This window comes from Trachypithecus francoisi, unplaced genomic scaffold, assembly GCF_009764315.1.
Source record: "Trachypithecus francoisi isolate TF-2019V2 unplaced genomic scaffold, Tfra_2.0 Lachesis_group19, whole genome shotgun sequence".
NCBI classification, from domain to species: domain Eukaryota; kingdom Metazoa; phylum Chordata; class Mammalia; order Primates; family Cercopithecidae; genus Trachypithecus; species Trachypithecus francoisi.
Genome location: NW_022681464.1, coordinates 19903911 through 19922324, shown reverse-complemented (window position 1 = coordinate 19922324; position 18414 = coordinate 19903911). Strand labels below are relative to the sequence as shown.

Sequence of the window (18414 nt, the reverse complement as noted above, 5' to 3'; positions counted from 1 at the left end):
AAGTTACTCCAAAGAATAACAATTGAATTTTATTTTACTAGTCTCCACTCTCCAGCCCATCTTTTTCATCTTTCTTTCTTCTTTTAATTTCTAAGACTAGATTCAGAAACACTAGGAAATTACACATATGCTTTAAAAAAGATATGATATTAGTAATTCTGTGTATATATAAAGATTTTTAAACTATTCCCTTGAAAAAAATGGTAGCACATGACAAATGATCAAATGTGGCAGGAATGAATGAAACTAATAAGAAATATACTATCCTACGTGTGCTCACTCATTCGAAGCGTTTAAAATTTCAGTATTTTAAAAAATAATTTCATTGTAAGATATATCCCCTCTACAATTCAGGTGTGCTTAAGAGTAACAACAATTACCAGAAAGCATGTTTCTCATGTTGTCCCAACTAACTACTATTTTTTAAATCATTCTTAGAAAATTCTAATTGCCTAGAGTTCTAAGAAGAAATCTGGCTTTACTGTCTTGGCAATGCATTGAAGCTTTAATTACAATCTGATGTCACCACGCCTTCACAGTCCTACATAAGTACATTCTAAGTTCCCAATGCCTGATCAAGGATCCGATAAGAAAGCAAAGTTGTATGAAACAACACTAAGCCTAGTACTTTCTACTAGAGGAGAATGAAATGAGTTTAACCGGATCCTACAAAGAGATTTTAGCCATTCTTATAAAGAATAACACACACAAAAAATGAAGACCACAAAGCTGAACCACTGATAATTAAGCAGCACAACTAATCTAAAAAACGGTCATTATAAAACAAAGAGCAATAGCATTTTATTCAAGTATTAGAGAAGAGGCAAATGATTACTTAAAAACATTCCTAAGACACGCAACTGTGGTTACTCTTTCATCAGGGAGAATGGAAGGAGGCCAGATCCTTTATCTAGAACTCAGGTAAAACACTGTTCATGGAATCACGAGGCTCTTAGCCAAAAATGATTTTCTGTCATGAGTTATTACCAAATAGGAAGACATAAATCTTAGCGTTTGGTTGTTCCAAATGTTACGTTTTTATCACTTTTCTATTCAAGCTCTTGTCCATAGTAGCCAGTGGGCTTCAGTATTCCTATCACTGAACAAACAGGTAGGCTGACTCAGGTCCTGGCCTTGGTCTCATTCCTTCTGCTTCTCCAGTACTGAGACTAATATAAATCCACAGTTACAGGTAGTAACTGATTGTATTTTCTTTCAAGCTCCCTTTATGGGGGAAAGAGCTCCTCCAAGCCTCTGATTTTATTCAGTGAATTTAGGTTCAGTCCTCTCACTCCCACAGAGCACTGTGAGTTCCTGTGACCCTAGAGGATACTAATTTCTGGCAACCCCATGTCTGCTTCTGGACCAGGGCTCAGCAGGAGCCAGATTTTGTCTCACTTATGAAGTTAGGTATACAATTTCTAGACCATGAAAATATATTCACCTTGTTTTAAGAGTATGGTTATGTCTTCATTTTCTCATTTTACACTTTGTCTCCCCTACATGTTTGAAACATAGGAGGAAGCTTAAAGACTCAATGCCCACTTTAAAAAAAAAGTCTTTCTGGAATTAATCTGATGATTAAGGAATACCATACTGTACCAATGTGGGAGGACACAGAGTACTAAGATAATGATTCTAACTTATCTTATTTTTCCACAGAACTACATAGTTCTATATAGTTATACAGAAATGTATGAACACATATGTATCACTCCAACACTACCTTTTTTTTTTTTTTTTTTTTTTTTGAGACAGAGTCTCACTCTGTCACCCAGGCTGGAGTGCAGAGGCGCAATCTTGGCTCACTGCAAGCTCTGCCTCCTGGGTTAACGCCATTCTCCTGCCTCAGTCTCCCGAGTAGCTGGGATTACAGGCACCCGCCACCACCTCCCGCTAATTTTTTGTATTTTTTAGTAGAGACTGGGTTTCATGGCATTAGCCAGGATGGTCTCGATCTCCTGACCTTGTGATCCACCCGCCTCGGCCTCCCAAAGTGCTGGGATTACAGGTGTGAGCCACCGCACTCGGCCACTCTAACACTACTTTTTACATTTAAAAACAAAAATACTTAAAGGGGCAGTGTTTATGTCCAATAATGAAAATTTTAGTGTATATAAATCATATATGGGCCAGGCACAGTGGCTCATGCCTATAATCCCAGCACTTTGGGAGGCCAAGGCAGGAGGATCACTTGAGGCCAGGAGTTCAAGACCAGCCTGGCCAACATGGTGAAACCCTAACTCTATTAAAAATACAAAAATCTGCTGGGCTTGGTGGCCCATGCCTGTAATCCCAGCTATTTGGAAGGCTGAGGCAGGAGAATCACTTGAACCCGGCAGGCAAAGGTTGCAGTGAGCCAAGATAGTGCCACTGCACTCCAGCCTGGGGGACACAGTGAAACTCCATCTCAAAAAAAAAAAAAAAAAAAAATCATATAACAAAATAGGCATGTTTTATTTTTAAAAGAATCTGTTTAAACAGCTGAAATCTCACCATATCTAACCATGCTTGGCAATTAAAAATCCTCTTTCTATGCAAAATATGATTTCTATACAATATACAACATACTACATACTACATTAATTTGTTAATGAGGAAATAAGAGATATTCATGTGGCTTCTTTCTTATACCCAAAAGTATAATAGAAATCTATTTACAGAAGTGAAACAAAATTAATAAAGCTTGGTGGCAACACGAAGTAGAAGTTTGTAACTCTTTTAACAGGGTAAAACTTCTACCTGTGGTGGTTCACTTGGAGATCCCAGAGAGGAACAGTTTTCATTTTCATCCACCTTTATCTGTTCGTAAGTTCGCTTCCTAGGCTTCTTATCGCCATCTGAAATGAAAGAACATTTAAGCTTTAATGAAGAATACATTTTAATGAAGAGATCGAGATAAGAGATCAGGATTCTACACTTACACAGAGCTTGTTTAAGTTGTTCCAACACATCATTTTCATAAACAGACCTTTCTTCCCAAATAGATAACACTCTTCCAAGGTGCTTCTTACAACTTTCATCAGTTTCACTAAAAAAAAACAAAAAAAAAAAAGAAAAATGTTAACAGTAAAAATATATAGTGCTATTAAAAAGATAATGGTAACTTTAATCAGACATTCATTCCCTGGAAAAAACTGTCCAAATATCTACTTAGCATCACTATGTGGCCAGCAGTTCAAAACTGAAGTGATCAAGACACACTGCTTGCTAGTTCTAGTAAACATTTTATAAACATATTATTAAACAACCAAAAAAAGTTTAAACTGTAAAAGTTTTAGTACTGGCTACTAGGGATTTTCCTATCCTAATGGGGGCTAGACATGGGGCCAAGGAAGATTTTTAATAGATAATTTTTTAATTTACTCAACAAATATTTATTGATCCAGTTACTATCTTTGACATGGAGATACAAATGCAGCTTACGGCAGCTGTTACTTTATAAGTATCATAAAAAAGAACAAAGTGCTTAAGACCGACCTGGCCCAGTTTAAGAGATATCCGGAAGAGTATTTAAGGAAATGATACTGAATTTGAGATCTTAAGACTAGACATATGGGGAAATGAAAAACAAACTACTCCCAACTGTTTCCTACCTCCTTCACTGCTATCACTGTAGACTGAAACACTATTATGTCTTGCTTAGAATTCTGTAGTCTTCTCACATCTCCCAGCCTCTACTCTTTTACTCTATTCTGTACAAAGCATCCTAATGTAAATCGGGTTATACAGCTCTCAATCCTCCAAGAGCTACCAATCATAACAAAAATAAAACCAAAATCCTTACTCTGGGCCACAAGGCCCACATATGTTCTGCTTTCTGGCAATCCCTCAGTACACACTCCCTAATACCATACAAATTTCCTTGCTAAGGTCCACAAACATGTCCAGCACACATCTATCTCATTTTTTTTGGCCACATATTCTCTCTGCCTAGAATCCTTTCTGCCTAGTCAAATGGCTCATTTCATCCCTTCCTTTGGTCTTTGTTCAAATGCCACCTTCTCCAAATTGTTGTTCTTTATCTCATCACATAACTGAGCACCCTCATACCATCTAGTTCCTTCCCTGCTTTGTATCTCTTGCTAGCATTTGTCATCTGACATTATGCATTCACTCATCTATCTACTTATTACCTTTGTCATCCACTGAAATGCAGGTTCCAGTAGACCAAACTTTGGCTTGGTCACTACTACTCAGGGTTTTGCATATAGTAGGCAGCCAATAAATATTTTATTGAATTCTAGGGAGGGGCAACATATATATAAGCCTTAAGGCAGAAAGAACTAAAAATTAAGGTTAATTTAGCTTAAACTGTAGACTACAGATTGTGTGGAATAAATGTGAGACAGGAGTCTGGGGACATAGGCAGTGCCACGAAGGAACATCTTAAGTCTTGCTCAGGACTTTAGACTTCATCTCTAAAACAAATGGGAACCACTCAAAAGCAAGGAAGTATTATGACCGGCTCTGCAACTCTGTTTAGTTTTCTAAAGAAATTAAACAATACTAAAGACTATTGCAATTATACCAAAATGACATTATGCTAACTAAAAGGGAAAGAAATCCAAAGAACTGAGTCAAGGTGTACTATATGAGATATGGGAAGTGAAGGAGAAAGAAGAGTTTAAAGATAACACAATTTCTTGCACAGGCATCTGGATAAATCGAGTTGCCATTCACAGAGTATAAAACCTACGGGAGGGGCACGTATGGTGGGAAGCAAGGACATAATGAGTTCTGTATCAGACACAGCGAGTCTGAGATGTCTGAAGACGCATACAACTAAAAATGTCAAAAGGTAATTGGGCACACAGGTTTGGAACAAAAACAACCTGGACTGGAGCATAAAACTATAAATCATTAAAGTGTGGAGAATAACCAAATACATGCAATGTACAAAATTACCCAGAAGGCAAGTAAATAATAGAAACAGGCCGGGCATGGTGGCTCACGCCTGTAATCCCAGCACTTTGGGAGGCTGAGGCAGGTGGATCACGAGGTCAGGAGTTCAAGACCAGCCTGGCCAAGATGGTGAAACCTTGTCTCTACTAAAAACACAAAAATTAGCTGGGCACAGTGGCAGGCCACCTGTAATTCCAGCTACTCGGGAGGCTGAGGTAAGAAAATCACTTAAATCCAGGCAGCAGAGGCTACAGTGAGCCGAAATCACACCACTGTACTCCAGCCTGGGTGACAGAGTGAGACTCTGTCTCAAAAAAAACAACAACAAAAAATAGAAACAGTACCAAGTGTATATGGAAATATTCGTTACAAGACCGATAGCTTTTTAATTTTTAATTATATACCTTCATTCATTTTTAATGAAGTTCATTTTAATGAAGTTCATTCCAATATAGGAGTTGGTTCTGGTCTCTTAAAGGAAAGCTGTAATTCAAGTACTGCAAAGGCCCACCTTAGCAACAGTTCAAAAAATATTTTTCCTTCACAGAAGGCATGTAATACATTTATAAATGCCATGTAGAGGGAAGTCTTTTCAAATAAAAGCATCAAAGAACTATATTCCCCATTTTTTATTTTAATAGCTTAAGGCAAATTTTAGCGAAAGGATATATGGTACATTTAAAACAGATTATCTAATACCCAAAACAATGATCATACCTTGAAACATGCTTAAAAGCCTCCACTATAACTGGTGCAAAATCTTTTGTAAACTCTGGTCCCTTCCTCTTGCTGTTCTGTATGACATCATTGGCTAGGTAGAGAAAAGTAAGCTTCCTGTTTGGTTTGGCTGAAAAATAAGAAAAAGTTAAAAATCTACTTAAAACATCTTTACTTGGACAAACTTTCTCAATATCTGAATTAAGCACTTTGAGAACTAAAATAACCCTACTAACCTTATGTATCATTTCAACCCTAGTCTCTCATTTTACTACCAAACTAACCAGAGTCACTGCTGCTAAACTCACCAGAACGACTAATGTCTATGTAAAAATGCATCTCGGTGACTCTATCCTGTCACCTAAATTTTATCTATCCTGTTACTAAATTTTAGTAAAACCATTACAAACTATATGAAATACAGTCATTTAAAACAAGATGGTGATTGGTCATGTTATTAAGATGGCACCCTAAATCCTACATTGAATTTAGGATTGTTTTAATAGACATGTTAATTCAAAATCGTTAAGCTATTGTAAAACAACAGAAGAGCATGAAATGTAAAACAGGTTGAAAGAGACATCCCTTCAATCAATTATATATTTTTTGTTCATGCAATAAATATTTGCGAAGGTAACAGATTAACTGCTAGGGAGAATAAATGGGAAAAGTTTAGATGTTTCTGTCTTTAGAATACATGGCCATAAATTTTAAACTGAATTCACTGTGACAAAAATATTCCCCTACTCACTATGCTCTGTGGGTGTCATCATTTCTCTAAGGAAGTAGACAACATTTCAACAGTTGTGGGCCAGAGTACATTTTTACTGGTTACAATGTTAAATAGCATAGTAGTACTGAATATGACTCAAACAAGACTATACATAAGGAAAACAGTGTTGAACATAATCTTTTATACTATTATTATATTTTACTAGAATTAAACTTGAATCACTCAATGTAGTACAGTCATATTCAGAAGCATTATACCTTGTGGCATCCATAATACAATGCTGCAGGAAACTTACAGTCAGGACCAATTATGCAGTATCCTACTGTGGGCGATCTTACTGGATTTAAGACAAAAATTCTGATCAGGCTACATGTGGTCTTCTAGATGTTAAGAATTCAATTTACAAATTTAAGCATTCGACATATTAAAAAGTCACCTCTGAGTTCACATCATTCTTGAGGGACAACCAGAAGCCCAACCTTCTCACATACTAAGTCACAACTGATCAAACTTTACAAACTTGTCCCATGCCACTGTATAACCTGGTTTGTCTGTTTAAACTGCTATCTACCACTCTTCCTGCTTTTGAAAGTTGCTGGCATGGAATAAAGATAAGAAGAGATGGCAATAACAGAGACCAACTTCTGGTTTTCAGGTTCCTTGTCTGGTTAGATAAACCACAGTGTGCAACTGGTTAAGATATCAGGACCCTTTCCTAACATTTAGTCCTGTCTCTTTTTTACCCATCCCTGCCCTCTCAATCTCACCCACAAAATAGGTTGGTATTATTCAATCCAGGTTTTTGCCTTCCCAGTGTCAAATGAGTTTAGAAACTCAAATTTGTATTATCTAATTGGGAGGTTGCCTGCAATACTTTCGAATGGGTACCTGAACAGATGGAATCCTTTCACTGCGCTTTTACTATGTGCTACACACTATTCCAAGCACTTTATATATATTATCTCACTTAATCCTAACAATACGTCTCTATTTGGCAGTAGAACAAAGTCAAAAACGTTATTTGCCCCCAGGGAAATAATGAGGAAGAGATCAGCCAGGATTGGAATCCAAAAAGTCCAACAGCCAAGCAAATCCCTCTTAACAACTAGACCATGCTTCCTGTCATAATTAAATGGACATGTTAACCTTTTGAGACTCAAAAGTAGCAACTCAAAAGAAGAAAAAGATAAAACAATGCGAAACAAAAAGTAGCAACTCAAAAATAGTTTACAACGTTAGCAGCATTATTCACAATAGCCAATAGGTAAGAGCACTGAACAATGAACAAACAAAACGTGAATTATATATTCAATAAAGTATTATTCAGCCTTATGAAAGAAGGAAATGTTGACAGCTGTTACAACATGGATGAATCTTGAGGACACCATGTCAGGTGAAATAATCGAGTCACGAAAAAAGACAAACGACTGTATGATTCTACTTATTGGAGGTAGTCAAATTCATAGAAAAAGAGAGTAGAAGGGTAGTTGCCAAAGGCTGTGGGAATGGGAGGAGAATGGGAAATTATTAATGGGTACAGAGTTTCAGCTTTGCAAAATGAACAGTTCTGGAAACTGGCTACACAACAATGTACTTAATACTACTGGACTGTACACTGAAAAAATGAAGATGGTAAATAATATTTATTACTACAAAAACAAAAAATTTCATTTTTTTTTTTTTTTTTTTTTTTGAGACAAGGTCTCGCTGTCTCCCAGACTAAAGGCTCACTGCAGCCCCGACCTCCTGGGCTCAAGCAATTCTCCTGCCTCAGCTTACCAAGTAGCTGGAACCACAGGGGCACGCCACCATGCCTGGCTAATTTTTTTTAACTTTTTGTAGAGATAAGGTCTCATTTTGTTGCCCAGGCTGGTCTTGAACTCCTGGGCTCAAGTGACCCTCCTATCTAAGCCTCCCAAAGTGCTGGGATTACTGGTGTGAGCCACTGTGCCTGGCCCTGGAATGTTTTTTAAATTCATGGTTAATTTCTCAAAGAATTCAGAATTGCTTTCACAATATACACTAAAATAAAAATTTACAAGATTTAAAAATATATTTACCATTGTTTTCCAAAGGACAAATTCTATATTAGGTGATTGAGCATGGGGTCCAAATACTAAGATACTATTTTTGCTTTTATCCTTGTAGAACCAAGCAAAAATATGAAAAATACCCAGCAATCATCACAACTTATGCCCTTTCCTAAATTTTCAGGGAATGAAATTTACTTCCATTTAAAATTATGTGTCCCTATACATACAACAAATAGTTAATGGTGGTAATCACAACAAGCAATGCAAGAAAAATCACACAAAAAAAATTTCAAATGAATTTGGTATTTTTAAAAATAACAGAGCCATAAATTGTTATTAAAAGAAAAACAGAAAGCTAACAGAAAGGGAAAACAAATCATTTCATAATTCCGCAAAGAAATGTCACTGTTGGCAACAAAGAATATAAGACTAAATGACAGGTCTGACCTAGTTAATTCCTATATTTCCGTTGCTCATGGGGTTCCTTCCAAAAACACCTGTTTTCCAAACCTTCCATTCAATTTAAATAGCATTTATTATTTTAATGTTTGCCATGTACCAGGTACCACTCTAAGTACAGACTAAAATTAACCTTTCCTGTTCAATCAGGAGTTTGCAAGTTTCATACAAATTGGCAGATGATAGGTCACATCGCTAAAATGTTAGTTCTTTTTCTTCCTTTATTTCTTCTCCCCATGAATATATCACAGCAATACAGAAACAATCATAAATAATATATACTTGTGATATGGTTTGGCTGTGTCCTCACCCAAATCTCATCTTGAATTATGGTTCCCATAATCCCATGTGTCATAGGAGGAACCAGGTAGGAGATAATTGAATAATGGGGGCAGCAACCTCCATGTTTTTCTCATGTTAGTGAGTTCTCATGAGATCTGATGGTTTTATAAAGGGCTTTCCCCCACTTCACTCTGTACTTCCTGCTGCCGCCATGTGAAGAAGGACATGTTTGCTTCCTCTTCTGCCATGATTATAAGTTTCCTGAGGCCTCCCCAGCCCTGAAGAACTGTGAGTCAATTAAATCTACTTCCTTTATAAATTATCCAGTCTCAGGTATTTCTTCATAGCAGCATGAGAACAGACTAATACAGTAAACTGGTACCAGGTAGTGGGGTACTGCTGTAAAGATACCTGAAAATGTGGAAGTCACTTTGGAACTGCGTAACAGGCAGAGATTGGAACAGTCTGGAGGGCTCTGAAGACTACAGGAAGATGTGGGAGAGTTTGGAACTTCCTACAGACGTGCTGAATGGCTTTGACCAAAACGCTGATAGTGAAGTAGACAATGAAGTCCAGGCTGAAGTGGTCTCAGATGGAGATGAGGAACCTGTTGGAAACTGAAATAAAGGTGACTCTAACTACACTTTAGCAACAAGACTGGTGACATTTTGCCCCTGTCCTAGAGATCTGTGGAACTTTGAAGTTGAAAGAGATGATTTAGGGTATCTGGTGGAAGAAATTTCTAGGCAGCAAAGTATTCAAGTGACTTGGACGCTCTTAAAAGCATTCAGTTTTAGGCATTCACAAAGATATGGTTTGGAAATGGAACTTATGTTTAAAAGGCAAGTGGAACATACAAGTTGGGAAAATTGGCAGCCTGAGGATGCAATAGAAAAAAAAATCCATTCTCTGAAGAGAAATTCAGGCAGGCTGCAGAAATTTGCAAGCAACAAGGGGCCAAATGTTTACCCCTAAGACATTGGGGAAAATGTCTCCAGGGCATGTCAGAGACCTTCATGGCAGCTCTCCAATCACAGGCCCAGAGGCCAAGGAGGAAAAAATGGCTTCCTGAGCCAGGCCCAGGGACTTGTTGCTTTGGGCAATCTCAGGATTTGGTGTCTTGCATCCCAGCTGCGCGAGTTCTAGCCGTGGCTAAAAGGGGCCAGGGTACAGCTTGGGCCATTATTTCAGAGGGTGCAAGCCCCAAGCCTTGGTGGGTTCCAAGATGGTGTTGGGCCTATGGATGCACAAAAGGCAATAACTGAGGTTTGGGAACCTCCACCTAGATTTCAGAGGATATATGGAAACACTTGGATGTCCAGGCAAGTCTGTCGCAGGGGTGGAGCCCTCATGGAGAACCTCTACTAGGGCAGTGTGTAGGGGAAATATGGGATTAGAGTTCCCACATGGGGTCCCCATAGGGCACTGCCTAGCAGAGTTCAAGAAGAGGACTACTGTCTTCCAGATCCCAGAATGGTAGATCCACCGACAGCTTGCATTCGTGCCTGGAAAAGCCACAGGCAGTCAACATCAGCCCGTGCAGGAGCTGCCCAAGGCAGTGGGAGCCCACCCCTACTTGCATCAGCGTGCCCTGGATGTGAGACAAGGAGTCAAAGGTGATTTTGGAGCTTTAAGGTTTAATGGCTGCCCTGCTGGGTTTCGGACTTGCGCGGGGCCTATACACTCCTTGTTTTGGACAATTTCTCCCTTTTGGAACAGGAGCATTTACCCAACACCTATGATACCCCCATTGTACCTTGGAAGTAACTAATTTGTTTTTTATTTCACAGGCTCATAGGTATAAGGGACTTGCCTTATCTCAGGTGAGACTTTAGACTTGGACTTTTGAGTTAATGCTGGAATGAGTTAAGACTTTGGGGGACTGGTGGGAAAGCAGGATTGGTTTTGAAATGTGAGAAGGACATGAGACTTGGGAGGGGCCGGGGTGGAATGATATGGTTTGGCTGTGTCCCCACTCAAATCTCATGTCAAACTGTAATCCCCACATGTCAGGGGAGGAGCCTGTCTCAGGTATTTCTTCATAGCAGCATGAGAACAGACTAACACAGTAAACTGGTACCAGGTAGTGGGGTACTGCTGTAAAGATACCTGAAAATGCAGAAGTCACTTTGGAACTGAGTAACAGGCAGCGTGGGTGCCATGACTGTAAGTTTCCTGAGGCCTCCCCAGTCATGCAAAACTGTGAGTCAATTAAATTTCTTTTCTTCATAAATTACCCAGTCTCAGATAGTTGTATATAGCAATGTGTGAAGAGACTAATACAATTACCTAAAAAGTTGAGCACATCCCCCAGAAGGGGCATGGTAAAAAAAAGTTCAGTTAATCACATAACCAGGAGACAGTTATAAAACACACCACAAACAATTCAACTAAAAGATCAATTACCAAGCTTCAAAAAGAAATCAGAGTATGCACTATTAAACAATATGAAGCAGACTTAGTGAAAGGATTAAAACATCATCTCTAGTTCCACTAATTCATAATCAGTTTATAGTTTTAGTTGTTCATAATGGTAGAAAGTGGTAGGAGAAGTGTTACCTATTTTCTTACATTGTACATACCTTATGTATATTCATTTTTATATGCTGCACGATATCATAATATAATTAATCATCCATGGTTTATGAAGACTGAATTTAAAACTACAGTAGATGGCAATGCTGATAAATACAATAAACAGCTAAAATCCTGTTATCTATAAACATAAGAACCATCGTTCCGAGGGAAACCTTCTATATGGAAAGCAGCAGCAGGAAATTGAATAAGGAAACACACACACACATATACACACGCATGCACATATACACACACACAAAAATATGCACATGTACATATACACACACATACATATCAATGGGAGGAAGGAGCATTACTGCAGGTCTTGTACAAGGAAATCAGGAGAAAAGTCATTTTGAAAAAAAAAAATCTACTAAAGATTTATTAACAATTACTGAACATCCTCATTTATATCCCTGGTAAAATGAATGACTACAGACTAGAAAAAGTTTCTATATATCCTGCTTATATAGTATATACATATTAAATCCTCAAATTTTAACTATAGTTTAATTATCTTCTCTAAGTTTGAGTTGGGTGGAACTATAAATGCATTTAACTAAAAGATAATTATAAATGATTAAGGTCTCATGCCACTCATACAGTCAACAAATAATTACTTGGTATCTACCATTCACAGACACTGCATTAGCTACTAGGAATAAAAGACGACTCAACAGTCAGGTTGGTAAAAGCCTACTTAAGCCTTATGTGTAAATGTGTGATGAAGCATTAGTGAAAAGAACATCCTTGGCAGAAAGAAGCTCTGCTCATGACCTAATGAATGCACTGTACATTATATATGAGGGAATAATGAAGTGTAAAGCTGGAAAGAAGGGAAGACTTAAACTAAATACCAAGCTAACAAGTGTTTCAGCTTCATTTTGCAAACAAAAAGAGAAGTATTGAAATTTTAATTTGGGAGCAGGGGCGAACAGGAGACCCTGAGGTACATTAGGAAAACTAGAAGTAGGTAACACCGAACACTAAGAATACTGCAATAGGCAAGGAAAGAAGAAAGAATTCAAAACTAGAGTTGTGATAACAGGAATTTTGTCTTTCATTTTTCTATGTAGTACCTCCTTTCCCACATCTAATGACCCCTAAAAATTTCTAAGCTTTTTAGGGAAGTGGCACTTACACAGAAGAAAAGTGTTTTTATTAACTTACAGTAAATTCCTGTTTGACAAAATCTCCAATAGGAATTTCTCATTTGTTGCACCTCCATTCTAAAAGGAAGCAATTAACAAGATAATATATACTACACCTTTTAGAGTTAAATAGTTCTTTAGAGTAACTGTCTTTCAGAATGAACCAGAAACACTGCTCAATTTCAGGTGGAAAAAAAGAATTCCACATAAGGGTTTAATGCAGAACACTACTACATTAAGTATTCTTGAAGTTGAGTGAAATTCAAATGCGAATTGAAGAAAGGTTTTCTGCATAGTCTCAAAACTACTAGAACAATTAATCAAAAATAACCTGTTCCTAACTTTCTGGATAATCTTCAAGTTTTCTCAATTATCACCTATACCAGCTCCATTTATAAAAATTTTTTTAAATAATAATTTTTTTCATTAATAATCCCCACGTACCTCTCCTGACACCAAGGAGTTAATTATGTAGCATTTGCTATTATGTATGGCTTTTAAAAGGCCCTACACTTCTCTTCCATCTTATAGAACCCTTTTCTCCGAATTCCTTGGTATCCTCATGCTCTTTTAAGTCCTACTACAGTAATCACTCTTCCCACAGCAGGGCTATCTCCAACTTACTATACTCTCTCCCAACTAAATCCTGTTTCTTTTAGTTCAGAAAAGCATGGAGATGGATCTAATTCAGTTCCTTAACCCTGAGATAATTTTATACCTAAATATTCATTTTAAAAATACAGTGCAACACATCAAAAAGCTTATCCACCATGATCAAGTGGGCTTCATCCCTGGGATGCAAGGCTGGTTCAACATTCGCAAATCAATAAACGTAATCCAGCATATAACAGAACCAAAGACAAGAACCACATGATTATCTCAATAGATGCAGAAAAGGCTTTTGACAAAATTCAACAGCCCTTTATGCTAAAAACGCTCAATAAATTCAGTATTGATGGAACGTACCTCAAAATAATAAGAGCCATTTATGACAAACCCACAGCTAATATCATACTGAATGGGCAAAAACTGGAAAAATTCCCTTTGAAAACTGGCACAAGACAGGGATGCCCTCTCTCACCACTCCTATTCAACATAGTGTTGGAAGTTCTGGCTAGGCCAATCAGGCAAGAGAAAGAAATCAAGGGTATCCAGTTAGGAAAAGAAGAAGTCAAAGTATCCCTGTTTGCAGATGACATGATTGTATATTTAGAAAACCCCATTGTCTCAGCCCAAAATCTCCTTAAGCTGATAAGCACCTTCAGCAAAGTCTCAGGTTACAAAATTAATGTGCAAAAATCACAAGCATTCTTATACACCAGTAACAGACAAGCAGAGAGCCAAATCAGGAATGAACTTCCATTCACAATTGCTTCAAAGAGAATAAAATACCTAGGAATCCAGCTTACAAGAGATGTAAAGGACCTCTTCAAGGAGAACTACAAACCACTGCTCAGTGAAATCAAAGAGGACACAAACAAATGGAAGAACATACCATGCTCATGGATTGGAAGAATCAATATCGTGAAAATGGCCATACTGCCCAAGGTTATTTATAGATTCAATGCCATCCCCATCAAGCTACCAATGACTTTCTTCACAGAATTGGAAAAAACTGCTTTAAAGTTCATATGGAACCAAAAAAGAGCCCGCATTGCCAAGACAATCCTAAGTCAAAAGGACAAAGCTGGAGGCGTCACGCTACCTGACTTCAAACTATACTACAAGGCTACAGTAACCAAAACAGCATGGTACTGGTACCACAACAGAGATATAGACCAATGGAACAGAACAGAGTCCTCAGAAATAATACCACACATCTACAGCCATCTGATCTTTGACAAACCTGAGAGAAACAAGAAATGGGGAAAGGATTCCCTATTTAATAAATGGTGCTGGGAAAATTGGCTAGCCAGAAGTAGAAAGCTGAAACTGGATCCTTTCCTTACCCCTTATACGAAAATTAATTCAAGATGGATTAGAGACTTAAATGTTAGACCTAATACCATAAAAACCCTAGAAGAAAACCTAGGTAGTACCATTCAGGACATAGGCATGGGCAAGGACTTCATGTCTAAAACACCAAAAGCAACGGCAGCAAAAGCCAAAATTGACAAATGGGATCTAATTAAACTAAAGAGCTTTTGCACAGCAAAAGAAACTACCATCAGAGTGAACAGGCAACCTACAGAATGGGAGAAAATTTTTGCAACCTACTCATCTGACAAAGGGCTAATATCCAGAATCTACAAAGAACTCAAACAAATATACAAGAAAAAAACAAACAACCTCATCAAAAAGTGGGCAAAGGATATGAACAGACATTTCTCAAAAGAAGACATCCATACAGCCAACAGACACATGAAAAAATGCTCATCATCACTCGCCATCAGAGAAATGCAAATCAAAACCACAATGAGATACCATCTCACACCAGTTAGAATGGCAATCATTAAGAAGTCAGGAAACAACAGGTGTTGGAGAGGATGTGGAGAAACAGGAACACTTTTACACTGTTGGTGGGATTGTAAACTAGTTCAACCATTATGGAAAACAGTATGGCGATTCCTCAAGGATCTAGAACTAGATGTACCATATGACCCAGCCATCCCACTACTGGGTATATACCCAAAGGATTATAAATTACTCTACTACAAAGACACATGCACACGTATGTTTATTGCGGCACTATTCACAATAGCAAAGACTTGGAATCAACCCAAATGTCCATCTGTGACAGACTGGATTAAGAAAATGTGGCATATATACACCATGGAATACTATGCAGCCATCAAAAAGGATGAGTTTGCGTCCTTTGTAGGGACATGGATGCAGCTGGAAACCATCATTCTTAGCAAACTATCACAAGAAGAGAAAACCAAACACCGCATGTTCTCACTCATAGGTGGGAACTGAACAATGAGATCACTTGGACTCAGGAAGGGGAACATCACACACTGGGGCCTATCATGGGGAGGGGGGAGGGGGCAGGGGGGAGGAGGGAGGGATTGCATTCAGGAGTTATACATGATATAAATGATGAATTGATGGGTGCTGACGAGTTGATGGGTGCAGCACACCAACATGGCATAAGTATACATATGTAACAAACCTGCACGTTATGCACATGTACCCTAGAACTTAAAGTATAATAAAAAAAAAAAAATACAGTGCAACAAATTAAAAACACACGTTTGTGGAAATCAGCATTTTCTGAGGCAAAAAAAGAAAGGTCTGTGCTGTGTAGACTTGTATCCTGAGAGTGTTTCTCTGAACCTGTTTCCAAAACAACTTCAAGACTTTTCCTTCTGCCTGTGGCACTGTGGGGAAGTCATGTTCCTATGGATGGATAGGTGGTTGTAAGCCAAAAACTGCTATAGTCAGTCAACATCTTTGTCACAGCATATAATCAATAGATGATTCTTCAATGGATTCTATCTGTCCCAGACAGGACAAAGAGTTCAGTCAGACACAGCTGGCTGCTTCTCCACAGCAGAGGTGGGTGAAAAGTGGGTAGAGGTGATGTACTCCTGTACTACTGCCAGGAGGTCTCAGATTTGGCAGCCTATTCCTTGGAAGAGTTCAGGTTCACATTTCAAATTACACAGTAGGGACTGATCCTGTCAATTCTTGCTTACAAGCCTTTGAAGATTTTCTACTGTTCTCCAGATAAATTTTTAAAAATCCTTAATATGCACCAAAGGCCTTAAACAAAGAGGTCTCTACCATCTACACTACTCTTCACATCCAACACTATCCTCCAACTTCCCCAACTCCTACCATACTTCAGACCTCAGTTAAATGGGTTCCTCCAGTTTTCCCTGACCAATAAGACCACACAGGTTAGGTAGCCCTGAGATGCTTTCATAGCACTCCACACTATTCCTATGGCACATCTACCCTAACTATAATTATTTTTATTTCATGTAGTGCTTCCCAACTAAACTAAGTTCCACTGAGAACAATGACTGTCAAATCTACCAAAATCAAACCCAACAGCTAGCTCCTAACTTGATCAATGTTTACTGAATACATTTGGGCCTAGACCTTGGCTTTAATTACTTGTCCCAGTAACTTAGTTTCTGATCATTAACCTCAGCCAGCACAGGAGACAGGAACACATGTAAAATTACACTGTTGTCAGAAACCGCAACAATTTTTAATTCAGATTATGAAAGACAAACTTTCTTAGCACTCTCATTTGTACTTTTTTAACGTATTGGGTTCAACTATTTTCATTTTCCTTCCTTCACTCTACAGTTCTCACAAATAACTTATAGAAAAACAGTCAAGACGTGCACAGAAAGTAAAAAGAAACAGAAATGTTAAATAATTAAAACCAACTACCATTTTCAACCTACTAAAGTGACCAAGACTAAAATCTGACACGAACTAAAACTGACAAAAGTATGAGTGAGATGACCAAATTTAGATACCTTCAGACACTGGTGGTTAAATCATAAATTAGTACAACCTCTCAGAAAAACAACTTGGTAATATCTATCAGAATTCAGAAAACATAATTGCACATAGCTTCTTGACCTTGCAAATTGTACTTCTAAGAATTTATCCTATGGATATATTTCTCATAAATGCACAAAGAAATCGTTACGGATATTCATGACAGCATCAAGAAAGAACTGAATAAACATTCATACAATCCACACAATATTCTGCAGCTGTTCAAAAATGAAATAGAGGTTGATGTACTGATATGGAAAAATATCAAAGACATAGCATTAAGTTACACACACACACAAACACAGTAAACAATAACTATATCTTTGGGAAAGACCAAGAAGAATCTGGGGGGGAAGAGGCGGAGTTACCAACAAAGAATTAAGTTATAAAAGAGAAACATATAAATTATATATTAAATGATTACTCTGAGCCTACATGCTGAAAAAGGCTTCAGCATAGTGCTTGCCTGGTACTCCACCAACCGACTTTGTTGTGTAGGTGCGTTTATCCATGGCTTCTCCTGTTTCAATGCTTGGTTAAGGAGAACAAAATACCTAGGTCCAAGCAAAGGAACATCTTTTCCATTCTAAAAGGCCAAAGGAAATTCAAATTGCTAAGAAATTTTCGTAAACAAAATAATTTTTAAAACCTTGGTTTCAGTATATGCAACAAATGAATTATAAAAATCCTGAGACAAATAAACTTCATCCTGGACCATTAGACCACTATAAAATACACTGTCAAGTGGAACAATTCTGGAATACATACCATACCCATTTATTCACATTACACTTATAGAATGAAATTGAGACTAAAACTTTTTTGCTTTTTTACAAATAAATTGAAAGAAATAATACTGACTACAATTTTTATGACCTGAGCATTGTTCTAAAAGTTTATGTATCTCATTTAATCTTCAAAACAACCCTACAAGGTAAGTTATCCTCATTTTACCAACGATGAGAGGTGACATGTGCTAGAAGCCCTCACTCTCAGCACCTCCTCAGCCTCAGCGTCCACTCTGGCAGCACTTGAGGAGCCCTTCAGCCTGCCACAGCACCGTGGGAGCCCCTCTCTGGGCTGGCTGAGGCCAGAG

The 18414-nt window shown here is 37.9% G+C and overlaps 1 protein-coding gene across 2 annotated transcripts in view; it reads right to left on the bottom strand.

Annotated features, from left to right (window-relative positions):
• The window catches only part of RPRD1A (regulation of nuclear pre-mRNA domain containing 1A), a 77939-nt gene that overhangs the window by 37802 nt on the left and 21723 nt on the right, over positions 1–18414 (bottom strand). For both annotated transcript variants that reach the window (XM_033177953.1, XM_033177952.1), the window contains exons 2-4: positions 5623–5752; positions 2925–3031; positions 2743–2840 (exon numbers count right to left, since the gene is read on the bottom strand). In XM_033177953.1, coding sequence (XP_033033844.1) covers positions 2743–2840; positions 2925–3031; positions 5623–5752 — 335 coding nt within the window. The remainder of the gene's footprint in view (positions 1–2742; positions 2841–2924; positions 3032–5622; positions 5753–18414) is intronic.